Raw genomic sequence first — 18,206 nt, 5'->3', positions numbered from 1 at the left:
CTAGTAATATGGTTAATAGTTGAAAAAAGACAAGAGTACATCAAGTTCAACCTTCAGAAACCCCACTGTGTTGATCCAGAGGAAGGCAAAAACCCCCTATGAGGCAGATGCCAATTGCCCCATAACAGGGAGAACATTCTTTCCCGACTCCAATGGCAATCAGAATAATGCCTAGAACCACGTATTACCAGAAATCTAATGCCTATAACTTGTAATATTATATTTTCCAACAAAACCATCCAGGCCTCGCTTGAACTTTTTAAACGAATCAGCCATGACAACATCATGCAGCAGAGAGCTCAATATCCCCACCGCTCTTACAGTAAAGAATCTGTGTCTGTGCTGATGGTGAAATCTTCTTTCCTCTAGAAGTAGAGGATGCCCCCTTGTCATGGTTACAGACCTAGGAGTAAAAAGATCACTACAAAAACCTTTGTACTGTTCATTCATATATTTGTACATTGTGATCAGATCTCCCCTAAGACATCTTTTTTTCTAGTGCAAATAACCCCAAGCTTGATAACCTGTCTGAGTACTATAACCTTTGTCCCCCTGCTCTTCACCCACTCCAGTTCAGCTGTGTCCTTCTTATGTACCCGTGCCCAAAACTGTACACAGTATTCCATGTGTGGTCTGACCAGTAATTTATAAAGAGGCAAAACTATGACAAAACCGTGGCAACTTGGTGACTGTGCCACATAGCATGGAGCCAGTGATCCAACAGCATAGCTTTATAAGGGGCAGAAATAGTAGTCTCACCCAGGCCTTTTGTAAAGCACTGTATCTGAGCTATGGTCTCTGTGCCCTAAGGACAGAGTATGTAAGGCCATTTCCCAAACATATACTGCCATTTCCCAGGACTCAAAAGTGCAGAAGACCACAATTTTAAGTTGGACAAAATAACAGTTTATGTACTGGAAAGGGACCAAATGTAGTTAGGGAGTACGTGAAAGAACTGACACCTACCTTGCTCCCATTCCATCAGTGTTATCACCGAGCTTCGGTCACTGTTGTGCAGAGCCTCCAAATTCAGAAATGCGAGAATGTAGTGCCAACTTTCTTTAACTACTTCTATGCCGGGCCAGCCAAAATAATAAAATTACCATACTTACCTGCTGCCTTTTCTCTGGCGTACTCCCGTCTGCTTCTTTGGGTCCCGGCTCACTGACAGCCCACTCAGCCAATCACTGGCTGTGGCGGGACAGCACAGTGATTGGCTAAGCACGCTGTCAGTGTATCAGGACCCGGAGAAGCAGTTCATATAGTTCTTACGCTTTAATTTTATTATATTTTTTTAATTACCCTTATTTTTTTTTTCCAGGGCTATGTGGATGATACTAGTACGTATTATAACTTATGTTTCTGCTTACAGACCTTCTGGGTCGGCAAGTCAGTTAGAGTTTTCTGTCAGATTTAGCAAATTAATGGTGACATTTAAGAGGCTTAATTTTCACTTGATAATGACAAATGAAGAAAATTGGTGTGGTTCTAGAGGAGATTAGGCCAGATTTATTAAGTAGAATAGGTTAAAATGGCACAAATGTTGGCACAAACCTATGTCTGGTATGTACGTAGATTTTGTTTCCTGACAGCGGGTAAAAATGCACTTTCATTACTTTCATTACCGCTTTCTTTACTTAGATTGTCATAAAAAACTTTTGTTTTTGTCAGTTTAAGCCAATGTATTTGTGCACCTTTAAATATGTTTATTTATATAGTACTAACTACAGATGAGCAAACAGAGTAAGTTCGGGTTTGTCCTAACCTGAACTCTTGGTATTTGGTTACCAGGGACTGAGGAAGTTGGATGTAGCCCTAGGTACTCATCTCATCAAGTTTTCTCATCTCTAGCACTAACATATTCTGAATTTCTTTACATATAGTGAGACTATAGTCCCACTACAGGAGTATGAAAGCCATTTTTCAGATGGACGTAATTTTAGAGTCAAAAGATAATGATTACCACAAATAATGGTCATAAACATTATGTGCGGCAGTAATTTTCCTGTTGTGTGAGGCTATGTTTAAACACCAATATGCAAAAGAAGAGCCCGTGGAGCCTCATTGAAGAGTCTCGAAACACAGGGCTAGCCAGCTTTCCCTTTGGGAAAGACACAGGCAAGGGGTGGCTCCTGTAAGGAAACCACAAAACCACCATATTAAGTGGCCCTATAAGTCAATGTAATGACAAGGGAAAAACCAAGGCCAGGTAACCATCCACATACAACTGTTTAGGGGTGTTGCCCTAGGTGGGAGCAATGTCTAGTAGAGCCATAAGAGAAACAGATCGCTGTTCTCAGGGAGACCAGCCTGGCCAAACGATAACACTGTCGGCTGCTCAGTGCAGTGAAATCTTAGGTGCATTGCCCCCTGGGAAACATGAATATGCAAAAGAAGAGCCTGTGGAGCCTCATTGAAGAGTCTTAAAACACAGATCTAGCGAGATATCCCTCCGGGAAGGACCCAGCCAAGGGGTGGCTCCTGTTAGGAATCCACCAAAACCACCACATTAAGTGGCCCTATAAGTCAATGTAATGACAAGGGAAAAAACAAGGCCAGGTAACCACTCACGTACATCTGTTTGGGGGTGTTGCCCCTCATCAGTGTGGAGCAGGATTCTGCCTAGGTGGGAGCAATACCCAGTAGAGCCATAAGAGAAACAGATTGCTGATCTCAGGGAGAGCAGCCAAACGATAACACTGCCAGCTGCTAATGAAAGCGCTTAGTGCAGTGAAATCCTAGGTGCATTGCCCCTGGGAAACATGACTATGCAAAAGAAGAGCCCGTGGAGCCTCATTAAAGAGTCTTGAAACACAGGACTAGACAAATATCCCTCCGGGAAGGACCCACTAAGTGGAAACAGCTGTATTTGGATGGTTACCTGGCCTTGATTTTTCCCTTGTCATTACATTGACTTACAGGGCCACTTAATATGGTGGTTTTTGGTGGTTTCCTAACAGGAGCCACCCCTTGGCTGGGCCCTTCTCGGAGGGATATCTGGCTAGTCCTGTGTTTCGAGACTCTTCAATGAGGCTCCAAGGGCTCTTCTTTTGCATGTTCATGTTTCCCAGGGAGCAATGCACCTAGGATTTCACTGCATTGATCGCTTTCCCTAGCAGACGGCAGTGTTATCTTTGGCTGGTCTCCCTGTGATCAGCAATCTGTTTCTCTTATGTTAATACACCGTCTTTTTTTGGCTGTTTAATGGCTGCTTTTTTGGTCGTCCAAAAAGATGGCAAACTGCTAAAACAAGACATAGCCTAACAATGAAATCATCAAATTCAAACAAGAGGAGTGAGGGCCCTGACCACAACAGCTTACAGTCTATTAAGATATGGGTTGAAACCAAAAAGAGAGGGAGTTCAAGTTTAAAGGGGTTATCCAGCGCTACAAAAACATGGCAACTTTCCCCCTACTGTTGTCTCCAGTTTTGGGTTTAAAACTCAGTTCCATTGAAATAAATGGAGCAAATTGCAAACTGCACCTGAACTGAAGACAACAGTAGGGGGAAAAGTGGCCATGTTTTTGTAGCGCTGAATAACCCCTTTAACTACTACTACTATCATTCTATATCTGCAGAGATTGCACGGCTGTGTGCTTGATTGCATAAGTTTGTTTACAACTGGTATGAGCTCAACACCAGAACTGACCATAAAGCAGATATTTTATTTCTCTCTACAGGAAACTTTGTATTAGAAGAAAGAGAAGAGCTATTTGCTGATGATTCTGAGGACGGTGTAAGGCGGGTCTGTAATTTCAATAAATTTTATAAATCAGCATTAATACTTTTATGTAAAAAAACATTTTCCCAAAGCCTTAGAGTTTTCCTTTTCTGTTAAGCTGCTAATATTCTTAAATTAATCTTTTATGGTTAAATAGTTTTTGCATGCAAAACATGGAGTATCCACATCCAATAACTATGAAAGGTGTGGGCTAATCAAAGTATTATATATATATATATATATATATATATATATATATATATATATATATATATATTATAATTAGTACTGAAGCAGCTTTGTTTGATCTTCCCATACCCTAGGGATGGGGAACCTGTGTTCCTCTAGCTGTTGCAAAACTACAATTCCCATCATGCCTGGACAGCCAAAGACTGATGGGAATTATAGTTCTGCACCAACTGGAGGGCCAAAGGTTTCCCATCCCTGCCATACACTTACAGCAGAGAAATTTCAGAGAATTACAAGAAACTGAAACACAAAGAGCATTGGAAAAGATCAATCTAATATTACATAGAGTTAAAAACAACTTTAAACTGACAATATCTGATTCCGGTGACATTATTTTGTGGTTTTTATTGTGTTGGTTTTAATCAGATACAAATGTTAGAAATGAAAATGTAAATTCATATAATTGGATTTTTAATTAGGAGGCCAACCATCTCATACAAACTGTAACAGTGAGGATGAGTCTACAGACAAGAAGAAAACTCTTGCAATTAGATCATGAAAATATTTTAGGAGTAAATGAAATAAAAACAGATTGCTACAAGACGATCTTGGTAAGTAAAATTTTAATGCCAATGTAAAGCTGCTGGGATGCAGTCCTTTTTTTTGAACTGCCACTCGGTTTTCGCACACGGTAAACCCCCTCCCCTCTGTGATGCTGCTCCATTAGAACCAATGGAGCCACGTCACAGAGGGGAGATCGTCACACTGGGGGCCGGTTGGACTGCCTCCAGTGCTTCATGCCTGGTTGGCTCTCGACATGCGCGGGAACAGGCCCGAGGTTTAGAAAAAAGGATCTGAGCACCGGCATCACGGTGTCGGTGGCAGTCTGTTTATGTAATTTCATGTCCTTACTACCAAATGACTATTACCAAAAATGCACAGCTTGTTACTTAAAGGGGTATTCCTCTCTGGAGTAGCAAAGCCCTATACATAGTATCCACAGGACAGGGCATAACCTAGAGATCATGGTGGGTCCAATAGGCTGGGGCCACCTATGATCTGGAGAACTGATCCTGCTGAATGGAGCAGGACTTTATGTATTCTCTGTGGAGCCACCGAAGAGAGCAGAATGCAGCTTTTGGCTCTCTTCAGTGGCTCCATAGAGAATGAACGGCGAGGTGGCGCACAAGCGAGGCCCTCAGCCAGGGGCGTAGCTAAAGGCTGATGGGCCCTGGTGCAAAATTTTAGCTTGGGCCCCCCCCCCAATCCCACATGATTAGGCGCAGTCAGAGGCCAATCTTTGACTAGCCAGCGGAAAAACTTCAACTCCCATCATTAACTGACAGCAGAACATGATGGAGGCGGTAGTGCTACAACCTGGAGAAACACAGACTGAAAAACTATAACACTGATCATGAGCTGACAGCCGGCATGATGGGTGTTGTAGTCCTGCAACCTGGAGAGCCACAGGCTGCAAAACTACAACTCCCATCGTGAACTGTTAGCAGGTCATAATGGGAGATATAGTTTTAGGGATAATCTCACCTGTCCAGGTTCCTGCTCTTCTCTGGGGCTCTGGCCTTCTCTCGTCTGGTCTGGCTCCTGTGTATGGGGGCGCTGCACCGAATCTGCTGCGGATCTTGTATGTGTGAATGCACCCTAAAATGTACTTTTATTAGCTAAGTATTGCATAAATGTGCAGTGTTTATTATTATTTTAATTATTATTTAGGTGTCAAATCCTTTCATCGGACATGTACATGCTCTCAGTGAGACCAAACGAAGAATTCCTAGGGGCCAGCTCTATTCTTACTTCAAACAAATCACTCTTGGCTTACAGGAGCTACACAACAACAACATTGTACTCTGTGACTTAAGATGTAGCAGCATCTACATCAATCCACATGAGGTAACTTATGTTATTTCTACTGAGAGAGTTATCACTAAATCTGCAGATTACATTATAAGGCCATGTTCACATGGCGTAAGAGACCAGACGCTCCGTGACCTCTCCTGCCACAGAGTTCTGATGCGCCCGCATCAGAACTCCCCATAGCACACTATGAAGCAAGCAGCCGAATCGCTGTGTGAACATAGCCTAAGGCTATGTTCACACTATGTAAAAACAAAGTCCGTATTTCATAACAACAGCCGACCAATGAAGAACCAGTGAGAAACATGTCAGTCAGTGTTTGTGCAGGTTCTAAAGCTGGGGGCCCACCGGAGGATCCTTCAGTACTCTGATGGGCCATTCTAACACTGGCCATGACCCTTATACATCAGGCCCCTTCCCAAGGCTGGTGTTAAATGGCATAAAGCAAATAGGAGCTTATATAATTTTTTTTCCATGCTAAACTGCAGGTGTAGGGGGTTATTAAATTACCGCCTTGGTGTTAACTTCAAGAGGTCTGATTTCATATTACTGTTCCAATAGAAGTTATGGTGCATTTACAAAGAGGGATTTATCCGACAGTTTTCGAAGCCAAAGCCAGGAATAGATCTGAAAAGAGGATAGTTCCCAGTATTTCCTATGACCTGTTCCCTGGTTATAGTCTGTTCCTGGCTTTGGCCTCAAAGATCTGTCAGATAAATCTCCCATGTTTTTCTGATTCTGTTGGATGCATATGTCTCAGGAGTACAACAACTTTGTACCAGTTTAACCCCTTGGTGGTGCTGCTTGTTTGGGCCTTAACCCCTTCATGACCAAGGTCATTGATTCCTGGGTCAAATTGATGTAACGTTCCTCCCTGCCTTCTAAGAGCGCTGTTATTTTTCCACCTACAGGACAGGGCTGGAGGTGTCATTTTTTGTGCCATGAGCTCTAGTTTTTTGTATTATATTAGTGAAAGAAAAAAAAAATTATTATTATTATTTTTTCTAACATATAATTTTTTAAACAAATCAGCAATTCTGTTTTTTTTTTTTTTTTGCTCTTCATTTATGCTGTTCACCATGCGGGAACAGTATTGTTATATTTTAATAGATCGGATAATTCCGCATGCTACGATATGTAATATAGTTTTCTTACTGCATGGTGAACAGCATAAATGAAAAGCAAAAAAAAAACTGAATTGCTGATTTAAAAAAAAAATTATATTTTAGAAAAAAATAATAAAAATATATATATTTTTTAATTTCTTTCACTTATATAATACCAAAAACTAGAGCTCATGGCGCAAAAAATGACACCTCCAGCCCTGTCCTGTAGGTGGAAAAATAACAGCGCTCTTAGAAGGCAGGGGGGAACATTACATCAATTTGACAAAAAAAAATATATATATATATATATATATATATATATATATATTTATTAATTTTTTTTGTATAATGGGAAAGGGAGTAATATATATTTTTATTGGGGCATTTTTATTAGTTATTTTTTTTTTACTCATTTTTTATTGCATATATAAGTCCCTTAGCTCCCTTACCCTCAGCTGCCCTAAACTACTTCACATTGGACACTCAGGAACTGCATTGAAACAGTAAAATAAAATGAAGTTTAGCTTGGTAGTATGGGTAACACTAGACAGGTCTGCGAGTAGTCTCCAAAGGCTGTTGGGCACATCAAAGTGTTTACTTAGTCATTCATTATTTACTTGGCTATTTAATGAATAGAATCCTGAAAGTTCCAGGGCATGACCGCTGATTTGTTATGTTGTTTACAAACAGGGCACATTGAAAATTGGTCATGTCGGTAGAGCGGTGTCTTTGGATGGTATATCAACATTTCCGTATGCAATAAAACTGATGCCTCCAGATGCAGCAAAATGGTATAGTTAATATAAAAATTAATGATCCTATAGGGGTGGTTTCACACATAGCAAGCTACTTGGTTTATGTAACTCTGCGAGTAATGGAAGCAGTTTCGCTAACACTGCTATGCTATTTACACAATTCCTGTTAATGTCAATGTGAGTTATGCAGATTGTATAAGTTAGCTACAAGCAAGCTGGAGGCCCTCAATCTGCAGATAGGTACAAGTCCCAAAGGTAGGACTGCACCATATTAAAAGGAGTATGGATAGGGCCATGTATCACAAGATTTTGGCCAACAACCTCCTTCCCTTAGTAAAAGCAGTGAAGATGGGTTGTGGTGTGACAATGACCCTAAACACACAGCCAGGGCAACTAAGGAGCCGCTCCATAAAAACCCTTTCAAGGTCCTGGAGTGGCATAGCCAGTCTCCAAACCTGAACCCCATAGAATATCTTTGGAGGGAGATAAAACTCAATGTTGCCTAGTGACAGCTCTGAAACCTGAAAGATCTGGAGAAGATTTGTGTTAGGATTGGGACAGAGAGACACAAGGACAGGTGAGCCCTGAAGCTGGCACCCACCCCGCTGTCCCTACCTACTTGCCTCAGATGCTCTAGCAGCAAACGGACAACTTGAAGCCAGTCCCTGATCTTACTAAAGTGGATACACAGAACAATACAAGACAATACACATACAATAAGGGAAAATCAGAAAACCGAGTCAAAACCCACCAAGCAATGAAGTACTAAGTCGTGTCCAAGGAGATAATCAAATAGTCAAAACCAGAAGTCAGGTAACCAGAAAATGATATGCAGGGAAGCTAGAACAAGTATCACCAGACAAGCCAGCCAAACTTTCACAGGCAAAGCATAGCAGGCTGGGAAGGAACTTATAGCACTTATGGTGCGTTTACACAGACAGATTTATCTGACAGATTTTTCAAGCCAAAGCCAGGAACAGACCTTAAACTGGGAACGGGTCATAAAGGGAAGACTGAGATTTCTTTTTTTTTCAAATCCATTCCTGGCTTTGGCTTTCAAAATCTGTCAGATAAATTTGCCTGTGTAAACGCACCGTTAGCCTCCCAGTACTGACCACTGACTGGCAGTGTCAGCTGTCAATTACAATCAACCAAATCTAACATACCTAGTGCTGATCGACCGGGGGTGGTTAAACCCCGGCCACAGCAACACAAATCAAAAGCGCTGCAGCGCATCAACAACCAGCCCTGCATATTACTAAGGATGCCATCGGAGTCTCTAGGAGCCGGAGCGCACGCCGCTCGGCTCCTAACAATTTGTATATGAAACAGTGGTCTGAAATCCTTACTGCAATGTGTACACACTTGGTCAAGAACTATAGGAAAGGCCTCACGCCTGTAATTGCAAACAAAAGGGATTGTCCAGCGCTCACTTCCTCAAATCCCATTTCTCTGAAGTAAGCCTTCTGAGATTCGGGGGGTGGGACTAAGTTGCGATCATTATGTGAGAGTGAAACTACGTCTACACACAATGTCCAATAGCTGCAAAGTGTCTCTGAGACTCTGTACAGCTATTGGACATTGTGTGTTTTGCCTGCACACAATAATCGTGACTGAGCCCCCCACGTCTCGGAATGCAAAATAATTATTTAAAATTCAAATTGATGTAATTCTTTTCATTGCATCATATTTTGCCACAGGTGTTCTAAATATTTTTAAATTATGATCCGAGAAAATAATCACTTACACGTCAATATTATACTTTTAGGATCATTCTGAAATACTATTAGTCACCTCAATTACAGTGTATGTTTTTTTTGACAGGTCAGCTCCAGAGGTCAGGGAAAAGAGTTCATATTCTAAAGCTTCTGACATCTTCAACTTGGCAGCTGTATTTTTCGAAGCAAAAACCCTCCATATAAACACAATTTATCAAAATCAACCCGTGGAATCTTTTCAACATGGAAAAACACATTTGGTAATAAAGCCATTTATTATACAATCATGAGATCAACTATTTATAAAATCTCACGAAGGGATTGTTCACACATGGAAGACATCCGTACATCTGCAGCAGAATAAACCCTATTCAGGTTGCCTATAGGCTTAGATGTTAAAAACCGAGAATCGCTGAGGTGAAGGGAGCCATGACATAGATGCTCTGGGCTACCACTGTTTAGAAGACAAATGTTGTCAACTTTGCAGAGTTGATCCTGATCACAGTATAAGGAGTTTATAATAGTTTTACAGTAATATTATTATTACCATTATCATCATCATGACATGATTTATCATATTCTCTATAACAGATATTCTTCTATACTTCAAGTGAATCTGTCATCCCCTGACTGCTTACCAAGCTGGCTGCACTTCTGGAAAGATATGATTTAAAGCGTAACTGTCATGTTTTTTTTTATTGCAGAAATCAGTAGTATAAGCGATTTTAAGAAACTCTGTAATAGGTTTTATCAGCCAAAAAAGCCTCCTTCTGTACTCAAGAAGCAATTTCCCAGTCTCCCCCCCTGACTTCTTATCTGTGAATTATCAGGCAAACACGTCTTCATTACAGAGAAGCCAGTGAAGACGGGCTCTGCTCTCTCCATTGTAAGCCTATGAAGGGGGGAGGGGCCGAGGGAGATGAGGGAGCAGGAAGAGGTGACATGAAGGTCAGCTGTTTGTAGACTCTCTGGGCACCTAAACCGCAGGATTCAGGTGTCAGAAAGGTCAGTGCTTATCTATGAACTTACTGAGAGAAGATTGCAGGGTGTTGTGCTGTGCAGGACTGCTCCGTGCTCAGTCACTCCTAACAGCCCCTCCCCTCTCCATAGCCACATAATGGAGACAGAAATCCTGCTTCATTTGATGTGAGGGGGGAGGCTGGGAGATTGCTTTTTCACTACAGAAGGAAACTCTTTTAGTACATAAAACCTATTACAGAGTTTCTTAAAATCGTTTGTACTGTTGATATTTAATGTTTTCAGAAAAATGGCCCTGAAATGACAGTTACGCTTTAACCCTTAGATGACCCAGGGCCAGGGGCGTAGCTAGGGGTTCAGCCTAGGGGGGGCGAGTGAGGCTGAGTGGGCCCCCAACCAACGTTACCCATAGGGAACCCCAGCAGGTGACAAGGATTTTTTTTGAATAATAAAGGGAATATTCTTCTACATTTCTTATAGTGAATAAGGATACAGAGCCGTGTAAGAGGCTTCTACATCTGGAATATAGAACCACAAAAAAAGTAAAAGGGCTTAACATTAGAAAAATATAGCTGCCTTCTTCCACAGACAGCACCACTCTTGTCCTCAGTTTGATTCTCCTGGTGGCTGCAACCTGTGGGTGACAACCATCAGCCCTGAAGTTCCAGCAATACATCTGTCTACAGCGGCAGGTATCGGAGGATTGTACTACTGTACTACAACTCCCAGCATACCCTGAGGGCTGCAGACTGTCAACCTGGAGCCCCCCTTCCTCGACCAAGTGCATGCTACTGGTATATATATATATGGTATTACCAATAATACCAGTATACAAGGGGGAAATATCGCCACAACCACTACCATCACCACCATATTGTTACTGACTAAATCCTCTATACTAAATCCAATAAAACACAGTACCAGATTACAAGTAACAAATAACACCACTACTTACTGACTAATACCAGCACATACCGACTAATACCAGCACATACCGACTAATACCAGCACATACCGACTAATACCAGCACATACCGACTAATACCACCACATACCGACTAATACCAGCACATACTGACTAACACCACTGCTGCAACTGAATAATCCACTGTACACAGAGCAATATCACCTCTTCAAGTCATTTAGCAGTAGCCCCAGCTCTACACAGGTTCTATACACTATATACATTACAGTGCAGATATATTTAGTGACTCACAGGGGACGTCTTCTCTGATCAGAGTTCTTCCCTTTTCATTTTCTCCTCCATCCGTCCTGGGCCGTTATGAGAACTTCTCCGAGCCACGAATCCACAGAATCTGCCAGACATACATATTAGGCTCCACACTCTGGCACCATCCTCATCTCTATACACACTGCACATCTGTATTGGCCCCTTTACACCCTTGTTTAGTGGGTAGGCTGACTCTTATAGATGGCTCCCCCCTGTATTGCCCCCTTATAGATGCCCCCCCTGTATTACCCCCTTATAGATGGCTACCCCTGTATCCCCCCCCCCCTTATAGATGGCTCCCCTCCCCTGTATCCCCCCCTTATAGATGGCTTCCCTCCCCTGTATACCCCCTTATAGATGGCTCCTCCTGTATTCCCCCCTTATAGATGGCTCCCCCCCCCCTGTATCCCCCCCTTATAGATGGCTTCCCTCCCCTGTATTCCCCCCTTATAGATGGCTTCCCTCCCCTGTATTCCCCCCTTATAGATGGCTTCCCTCCCCTGTATTCCCCCTTATAGATGGCTCCCCCCCTGTATCCCCCCCCTTATACATGGCTCCTCCCCTGTATCCCCCCCCCTTATAGATGGCTCCCCTCCCCTGTATCCCTCCCTTATAGATGGCTCCCCCCCTGTATCCCCCCTTATAGATGGCTTCCCTCCCCTGTATTCCCCCCTCGTAGATGGCTCCCCCCCTGTATTCCCCCCTTATAGATGGCTCCCCCCCTGTATCCCCCCTTATAGTTTGCCCCCTGCACAGCAGATTAAAAAAAACAAACACACAACTCACCTAACAAGCGCTCCCCCGTCGCTGCTGTCCTCTCTTCTGCCCCCAGCTGATGCGTCCCTCCCTGGGGGATTCCCGGGCAGCGCACACATCCGGAAGCTGAGTGTGCGCCCAGGCCGGGACTTCCGGTACAGGAAGTCCCAGCGACGCGCACTAAGGTTCCTGATACGTGCGCTCCCTGGGAATCCCCCAGGGAGCGACGCATCAGACAGGGGCAAGACTGCCTCTTGCGGCCACAAGCAAGACCGTGCTTGCGGTCGCAAGAGAGGCATAAAGGAGGGGGTGGGCTCGGCGGTTCGGGGGGCGTGTGCGGATGCGGAGCGCAGCCTCTTGTGGCTGGAGGCATAACGCTGCCTCCGGCCACAAGAATGATTGACACAGCCAGGAGCCAATGGCTTCTGATGCTGTGTCAATCACATCCTGGCCCAGTCGGAACTGTATGCGCTCATTAGGAGTGCGAGCGCATACAGTTCCGGCCACTACTGACGTGTTAATGCTGTCTGCAAAAGCAATAGCTTTTGCAGACAGCATTAACTGTCTAAGACCTCAGTGGGCCCCTGTCTGAGTGGGCCCGGGGGCGACCGCCCCCCTTGCCCCCCACCAAATTTCGCTACTGCCCAGGGCGTATAGTTACGCCATGAAAGTCTGTCCCCAGACGAGCTAGGGCGTAACTGTACGCCCTGGGTGTTTCTCCGGCTATGAAGCGTGCTCCGGAGCGGAGCGCGCTTCATGGCAGGTGGGGGCCGGCTGCAATTAGCAGCCGGGACCTCACCGGTAATGACACGCTGCAGCGATCGCGCTGCCGCGTGTCATTAACTCCTTAAACGTCACTTACCGATCGGGACCCCCGCAGTGTGACTGCGGGGGTCCCGATCGGTAAACTGGACCGCTGGAGGTCTCTCACCTGCCTCCGTGCGGTCCGATCGGCGATCTGCTGCACTGAGCCTGCACAGGCAGGCTCAATGAGCAGATCGCCGATAACACTGATCAATGCTATGCCTATGGCATAGCAATGATCAGTGTGAAAATCAAACTAATGTATGTACAAAGGGACTTCAAATGTGTAAAAAAAAAAAAGTTAAAAACACTAACACACTACCCTAAAACCCCTCCCCCAATAAAAGTTGAAATCACCCCCCTTTCCCATTATATAAATAAAACATATAAAAATAAATAAATAGATAAACATACAATATACCGTAGCGTGCGTAATTGTCCAATCTATTAAAATATAACACGCGTCATTGCGAACGGTAAACGGCGTAGACGAAAAGAGGGAAAAAAGTGCACGGATTACCGATTTTATGTTACATTATATATATAAAAAAATTAATAAAAAGTGATCAAAACGTCCGATCTTCACAAATATGGTATTAATAAAAACTAGAGATCATGGCGGAAAAAAATGACACCCCATACAGCCCCGTAGGGGAAAAAATAAAACCCTTATAAGCGTCACAATAGGCCCATTTTATTTATAATTAATTGCCAAAAAAAAGGATTTCATTTAAAAAATATATATAACATTAGAGAATCTGTGTAACCTGCATATGGTTGTGTTCAGACTGACCTATAGAATAATGGTATCATGACGCTTTTACCATATACTGCATTACGTAGGCACAGGAACCCCCCAAACGTTACCATATTGCATTCTTTTTTACGATTTCACCAATTTATATCTTCATAAATAATATATTTGGAATTCCATCATACATGTTATGGTAAAATGAAAGACGCCATTACAAAGTACAACTATTCCTGTAAAAAACAAGCACTTACATGGCCTGTAGATAGAAAACTGAGAGTGCTGGAGCTCTTAGAAGGGGAGGAGGGAAAAAGGAAAACACTAAGATCAAAATTTGCGCGGTCCACTGGGTCATTTTGGGCCTGGTCCTCAAAGGGTTAAAGCATTCGGAATACACCTTTGTTGCCTGTCTCTGTTTTGATATCCTGAATGTGAATGGCGTCACAGAGGCAGACCCTATTATTTTCTGGGCCCTAGCACAGAGTACTTTGCTGATTACACAAGGGGTGGCCATACAGCATAGTGAAGCGTATCGGTGCTAGGTCCCAGGAAATGATAGGCCCCGCCTCTTTGACACTATTCACATAAAAAATAAATTAAAATTAAAAACAGACAGCTAGACAGAGGCAACAAGAGGATGTTCTGAATGCTTTTATTGATATCTATCCAGCAGTGCAGCTAATATGGTAGGCAGTAATAGGTGACTGGTTCACTTTAACACTGGCAAAAGAAAAGGACATGGAATGGCTACAATGACAGCAAGCTTTACAGTATTGAACATGTGTGGAAATTGTGCTTAATAGACTTCATACAGTAGGTGACTATTATTGGTTTACACTAAATTTTAACAAACTGTGTAACGTCATGTTCTAGGAAGAATATTATCAATTTGTAAGTGGTCAATGCCTAAGTGAAGATCCAGTAAATAAACTAGAGAGATGTATACTGGAGTGCTGGAATCCCAATCCTACAAAGAGGCCTACTTTGGACAAGATGCTTAATGTCATCAATGATATAATAACACACAATGCTTCATGCAGGTAAGTTGACTTTTTTAGGTAGTTTAGGCCTCAGGGATCCTCACTGTTTTACAGGTCTAAGACTTTAAAGGGGTTGTCCATGAAGCAGAAGACAGCTAAAGCATTCTGCCTCCTGAAGCTGAAACACCATTCCCCTTCCGAGGTGTAGGGGGTGGGGCTAAGTGGCAATTATGGCGTACAGGCTCGTACGCAGTGTCCAGTAGCTGCACAGTATCTCCACAATACCGAAGACACTGTGTAGCTATTGGACATTGTGTGTGGGTGTAGTTTTATCCATGCACAATAATCATGACTCAGCCCATGTCTCTGAAGACTTAATTTCAAGACGTGATCTCCTAGAAAGTAAATGCTGGATAGCAGAAGGCTTCAGCCATATTCTGCTTCCTGAAACCAAAAGTCCAGAGTGTTAGTCTACCTGCTACAAACAATAGCAAACAACCAAAGGGAAAAGGGAAGCAGGTATATATGAGCTACACAACCACAATAATGGAAAAATATCAATATGCTTTATTAACCATTATACTTTGACAAAACCCCCAAAGGTTTAAAAATACTTAAAACACCAAAACTGTACTCCTGGCTCAAATATAGCACAGTGTGTCACCCCCCCCCCTACTGGTGTAAGAAATATGATTATTGCCAATATTAATATTAATGCATACCAATACTGAGCAATAATAATATTCCCATGTAAATTCTAGGGGACGGTCAGCAAAGAAAGTACACAACAACAGTGCGTATAAATAAAAGGAATTATATTATATACAAAGGCAAATGAACAGTGTGAAAGATAAGAAAACAACAAAATCATAAAACCTGCACAAACTAACCCACCACAAATATGAGACAGTACATAAAGCAATGATCAGAAATAATCAGACAAAAACCCAAATCAACAATAACGAATCCCACAGAGATATAACAGCAAATAACCCACCACAAATCCAAACAGTTTATGAAGCAATGATCAGAAATAATCAGACAGTAACCCTAAATCAACAATAATCAACAAACACAGTTACTGCCACCAGCTACCATAACAAGAATACAAAAATATAATAAACTCCAGTCCTCCAGGCCCAGATCCTTCCAATAGTTTGGTCTCCCCAGGAATCTCTCCCATAGATCTTAGCACCCGGTGTGCTAAGAGACACCAAGCTCAGAGACCTCTCCCTCTGAGAGACCTCTAAGCTACCTCCCAGGGTGCCCTCCAAGCTGTCCTCCCAAGGTGTCCAAACCCTGGGTATTTTATAGTGATTTTAGACTCCCACTTATGAATTTTCCCATGGGTCTCTGTCCTCGATCAAAGCAAGTTCTCTGATCTCTTTGTGCTCTCTCTCCCAATACGCAAAAGAATGACGATGTCATCTTATCCTGTACTTAATATCACAAGTAAACTTCTTCGTTTGCGCATTGTGAGAGATAGCACCAGCAGACACTGTGACTGTGACTTCTTCAGGCACCTGAATCCTATCTTCAGGAGCCTTTGTAATGTAACTAAACATAAACATTTCTCTGGTCTCCTGATTAACAATGTTGAATTAACAATCACCCCTGGTTAAACTGTTTATAGGAATCGAATTCAGACTCTATATTGCTGACTGTTCTTACAAATGTCCAACATTAATTCCAAATACATAGAACCATACTTTATCCCCGTAATACATAATATTTGCACGTCATCACTTTTGTCATCGCTGTATATCTTACACTGGTACAAAGGGGAGCACATAGCAGTATCACTATTGCACATGTCTGCCAATAATTACATATATCTGTAAATACATAACCAAATACAAAAAAGATAAACTACATGGCCAAGCCAAGGGGCATCTTCCTCCACTTACCCCGGTGAACACTAGCCATGTTACCTTTGTTATCTGTTTAATCTTTGTTGAACTAGTTGGCTTGCCTTGTGGATCTGTTGCAATTACCCGTTGTTTGTTATTAGATGCACTTTCGGCTTGGCTATGTAGATGATCCTTTTTGTATTTACAGATATATGTAATTATTGGCAGATGTGCAATAATGATACTGCTATGTGTTCCCCTTTGTACCAGTAGGTGGTGAGTGGTGACACACTGTGCTGTATTTGAGCCAGGAGTGTGGAGTTATGGAGAGTTATGGAGTTGTGGTATATGTTTTAAGTGTTTTTAAGCTTTTGGAGGTTTTGTCTAAGTATAATTGTTAATAAAGCATATTGATATTTTTACAGTATTGTGGTTGTGCAGTTCATATATACCTGCTTCCCTTTTCCTTTTAGTTATTTTCTGTTTCCTGGACAACCCCTTTAACACTCCGCTGTTCATATTGATATACTCCAATAAACCAGCACAGTACAGGGTTTACCACTCTGAACAATGCCTACATTTTAAAAGGTTCAGGTGACCGTAAGCTTACTGCTTATATAAAGTGCCCCCTGATTGGTTGATGGATATTCCTATAAAAATAGAAGCTTAATATAGCATAATGTTAGCAGAATAGACAATGCTGAAACTAAAATTAAATTTAAAATATTTCAAATATGTATTATTTTTTCTTATTAGCTCAACAGAAGATACTGAAGATTTGGTATATTTAGAAGGGTCAGAAGAAGATGTCTACACCACAGTCCTTGAAAGTGACTCCTCATGTGGTTCCATAGATTTTTCATCTTCTGCACTTTATAATTGGAATGAGGTGGTGGAAGAGTTTGCACTTACTCGTGGAGTTCCAAACATCACCAAACCCTTTATTGAGTTGAAAGAAACATCAACTTACAATGACATTGGTATCCCACTGAGGAACAAAGCACATTGAGGAAAGCAAGTGAGGATATATTTTATAGCCTTGTAAAAGTCAGGTGATTTCTTAGGCTATGTTTACACTCTGTGAGATAAGGGTTACATATGGCAGTAATTCTGAAGTAAAAATACGGCCATATTTTCAATATAAAATTGTGCCCCAATGAAGTCCATTGGCCTGCAGTGCACACACTGTATAAAATAATTCTCGTTATTGGTTATGAAAGTCCATATAATAAAAATGCATATTATTGATTACCTGCTTTTGCAAAATACGGCTGCTTTTTATTTGTTCACACATTATTTTCACTCAAAACTACGCCTTTTTAATTTTTATTTTACTGTGTGTGCACATAGCCTTAAAGTTGTATTTCTTTTTTACTTTTAATGACTACAATTTTCTGCAAATTGGACCGTCAATTCACTTCATTTTGCAAAACAAATTCCTGCCAATTTGTTAAGAAATTCACAAAAACACAAAATGGCAGCCGCACATGCTGT

General features: G+C 42.1%; 1 protein-coding gene across 3 annotated transcripts in view; it reads left to right on the top strand.

The window, feature by feature from the left end:
- Nucleotides 1–17,961, top strand: part of LOC138798601 (uncharacterized) — a 57,169-nt gene extending 39,208 nt beyond the window's left edge. For all 3 annotated transcript variants that reach the window (XM_069979124.1, XM_069979123.1, XM_069979122.1), the window contains 8 exons: nt 1,322–1,340; nt 3,682–3,746; nt 4,391–4,522; nt 5,643–5,819; nt 7,580–7,680; nt 9,469–9,622; nt 14,756–14,922; nt 17,469–17,961. In XM_069979124.1, coding sequence (XP_069835225.1) covers nt 1,322–1,340; nt 3,682–3,746; nt 4,391–4,522; nt 5,643–5,819; nt 7,580–7,680; nt 9,469–9,622; nt 14,756–14,922; nt 17,469–17,721 — 1,068 coding nt within the window. In that variant the 3' untranslated portion in view covers nt 17,722–17,961. The remainder of the gene's footprint in view (nt 1–1,321; nt 1,341–3,681; nt 3,747–4,390; nt 4,523–5,642; nt 5,820–7,579; nt 7,681–9,468; nt 9,623–14,755; nt 14,923–17,468) is intronic.
- Nucleotides 17,962–18,206: the final 245 nt, after the last annotated feature.

The sequence above is a fragment of the Dendropsophus ebraccatus genome, chromosome 8 (assembly GCF_027789765.1).
Source record: "Dendropsophus ebraccatus isolate aDenEbr1 chromosome 8, aDenEbr1.pat, whole genome shotgun sequence".
Classification (NCBI taxonomy): domain Eukaryota; kingdom Metazoa; phylum Chordata; class Amphibia; order Anura; family Hylidae; genus Dendropsophus; species Dendropsophus ebraccatus.
Note: the sequence above shows the minus strand (reverse complement) of the source record. Positions and strands in the feature narration are given on the sequence as shown.